This window comes from Coregonus lavaretus (assembly GCF_964263955.1).
Source record: "Coregonus lavaretus genome assembly, chromosome: 30".
NCBI classification, from domain to species: domain Eukaryota; kingdom Metazoa; phylum Chordata; class Actinopteri; order Salmoniformes; family Salmonidae; genus Coregonus; species Coregonus lavaretus.
Genome location: NC_140017.1, coordinates 8971611 through 8974712, shown reverse-complemented (window position 1 = coordinate 8974712; position 3102 = coordinate 8971611). Strand labels below are relative to the sequence as shown.

General features: G+C 44.5%; 1 protein-coding gene across 1 annotated transcript; it reads right to left on the bottom strand.

Moving 5' to 3' along the window:
• Positions 1–1491: 1491 nt before the first annotated feature.
• On the bottom strand, positions 1492–2505 carry LOC311105737 (G-protein coupled receptor 4-like; the record flags this gene model as incomplete). Its single annotated transcript, XM_084147948.1, has 1 exon — positions 1492–2505. The coding sequence occupies one exon, from the start codon at positions 2503–2505 to the stop codon at positions 1492–1494; it is 1014 nt and encodes a 337-aa protein (XP_084004074.1).
• Between the last annotated feature and the right edge of the window lie 597 nt (positions 2506–3102).

Genomic DNA, 3102 nt, shown 5'->3' with positions numbered 1-3102 from the left:
CCACAACACACACCTTAATCAAAGCGAGGGTCTACAGTCATCTCTCATGTTCAGATCATGAGTTAAAAAGCTGTATTGACTAAGTGTCTCAATTGATGAGGAAGTTCATTATTTTTTGTTATCCTCTTTTTATATTTCACCTTGAGGGACTGAGAGGGGAACTGATTTGTCCGATAATGGAATTGTACATGTACACGTATGAAGAAATATGCACATTTGGGTAGTTCCTTTTTTGTTTCTTGGATGGACAATTGTACAACATGGCTTCAATGTCCAGTACTGTATTTTCTATGATTTCAACACCAGCACTGTTTATTACATAGATTTAGTTTTGGATAAATATGAAATTGACAAATGTTCTTCTGATTTATGTCGGTCCACAAACAGGCAAATTAGAACATAAAGGTTCATTTGTAAACCAAGCACATATTAATAAAAACCAGTGGCAGACCTGAAGAGATACAAGGGCCCTTCAAGCGGATGGCCTTTGAAAGGATTTTCGATACCAATGAGGACAGGCATTAATATAAAGCTCCAATTAAAGCACATGATGCATATGAATGAATACCCATCCTCATCATCAAGCAGTATTTTAGAAAAACTACACATTTACATTTAGGTAGACGCTCTTATCCATACTGCCCCCCCGTGGGAAACGAACCCACAACCCTGCCGTTGCAAACGCCATGCTCTACCAACATCCCTGGCTGGGCCAATTGTGCGCCGCCCCATGGGTCTCCCGGTCACGGCCGGCTCCGACGACAGAGCCTGGATTCAAACCAGGATCTCTAGTGGCACAGCTAGCACTGCGATGCAGTGCCTTAGACCACTGCGCCACTCGGGAGTACACAAAGGCTTTTCTTTGAACATTATAAAAACAACCTGATTGACTGATTGTCCATGAAAGTGGGTTGATATGAAATAACATGTTACTGAAGTCACACAGACAAACATGCTGTCCTTTTTACAATGTGCACGGAATGGATTTACTGCAATAGATGAAGGGCATATATTTTCAACACACACGCTCAAAGTTACATGTAATCTGATTACCAAAAAAAACTGTCACTTTAATCAGTTACGTTACCAGCAAAGATATTGTAATCAGATTACAGATACTCTTGAAAAACAACATGATTACTTCTTAGATTACTTTTAAATTCAGAAAGGATGTTTGCAAAACAAATACATTATGACACCTTTCTGTTTTCTCAATGACATTCAATTCAGCATTGAAAAAGCATCAGTTTGTTCCACCTGAGCGAGTCAGGGACCACTATGATGACACACCAAATGCATTTGATGGATCCTTTTTGTCTTCTTCTAATGCCTCTTAAAGGGAAGGTAATCCAAAAGTAACTGAAAGTGAGTTTGGGTAATCCAAAAGTTACGTTACTGATTACAATTTTGGACAGGTTACTAGTAACTGTAATGGATTACATTTAGAAAGTAACCTACCCAACACTGCATACAAACACACACAGTATGTAATCAGATCAGGCTTGTATTATCTGTCTTCCATGTTACAGTGGTGAGGGGACTGTCTCTCTCCTTCTGACCCTGTCTGTTCCCACAGCAGCACAGTCTCATGTCCTCCCTCACCCCGTTACTGACCAGCACATACAGCACTGGGTCCACCACACTGTTCAGGCTGGACAGGGCCAGCGTGCACGAGAAGGGGAAGTGCATGTTCTGCTCAAACTCACAGTACCTATGTTCGTCCATGTGGTAGTAGGCCAGGGAGCGGGTCAGCAGGAGGAGGTGGTAGGGGGCGAAACACACAGAGAATATCCCGATCACCCCGATGGACAGCAGCCGTACCTTCCTCTTAGCCTGCTCCCCCAGCCCCTCGCTCTGCTTCACCTGGCCCAGGATCCTCCAGTAACACAGCCCCAGCACCAGAAGGGGCAGCAGGAAGCCGATGCCCACCCGCAGCAGGTTGAACAGGGCCACGGGCTGCGGCATGGGGTAGGTCTCGTAGCAGCGGTCCTGCGTGTCGTCGTGGGCGTCCTGCAGGTTGTCCTTGAACAACACCAGGCCGTGTCCGGACATGACAGTCACGCACACGGCCAGACACAGCACCCAGGCGTAGCGCGCGCTGCGGAAGGCCTTGGTCCTCAGGGGGTAGGTGACGGCCAGGCAGCGGTCCACAGAGATGCAGCACAGCAGGTAGATGCTAAGGTACATGTTGGAGTAGTAAAAGAAGCCGGCCACGCTGCAGGAGAGGCTGCCCAGGCTCCAGTGGTGGTCCCGGTGGTAGTAGTTGATCCAGAGAGGCATGGTGAGGATATAGAGCAGGTCAGACATGGACAGGTTGAGCAGGAATACCCCCAGGACGTTCTGGCTGCGGACCTGCTGGACGATGGGGCCAAGGGTCAAGAGGTTAAAGGCCAAGCCCAGGATGAAGGCCAGGATGTAGATGCCCATCAGGAAGTCACTGATAGGGCTCTTAGAGATTGTCACGCAAGTCAAGTTCAAGTTTGTTTTATTAATCTGTTTCTCCATCTTTGTTCAGGTTCAAACTGTAGTAGTTCCTGAAAAGACAAACAAGTATATTTTGTACGTAATTAGTGCAAAATAAAAAACAGTTTAAATCGCTCATGATGTATGAACCCTGATCAGAAAAGCTCTTCGCAATTTTTTTAACCTTTATTTAACCAGGAAAGTCTCTTTTACAAGGCCATGAGTCATAAACGAGACAGTCTCTTATTCATAGAACTTCCTGTAGTCTAATTTAGCAGAAGGTTACTCACATAGGGCACTATTCAATCCACATCGCGGAAGTTCAGCTTTACAATGTGATTGAAATGTAAAGGCAATGTTCCCACTTTAGCGGAGACTGCATTCACGGTAAATGCTGCATATGTCGGCTCATTCGGAAATTACATTTACATTTATATCGCGGAATCTGTAACGCTTCAGTTTTAATACATTTGAAAACATTTCTAAAAACCTGTTTTCGCATTGTCATTATGGGGTATTGTGTGTAGATGGATGAGGAAAAAATGTATTTAATCAATTTTAGAATAAGGCTGTAATGTAACAAAATGTGGAAAAAGTGAAGGGGTCTGAATACTTCCAAATGCACTGTATAAATACACC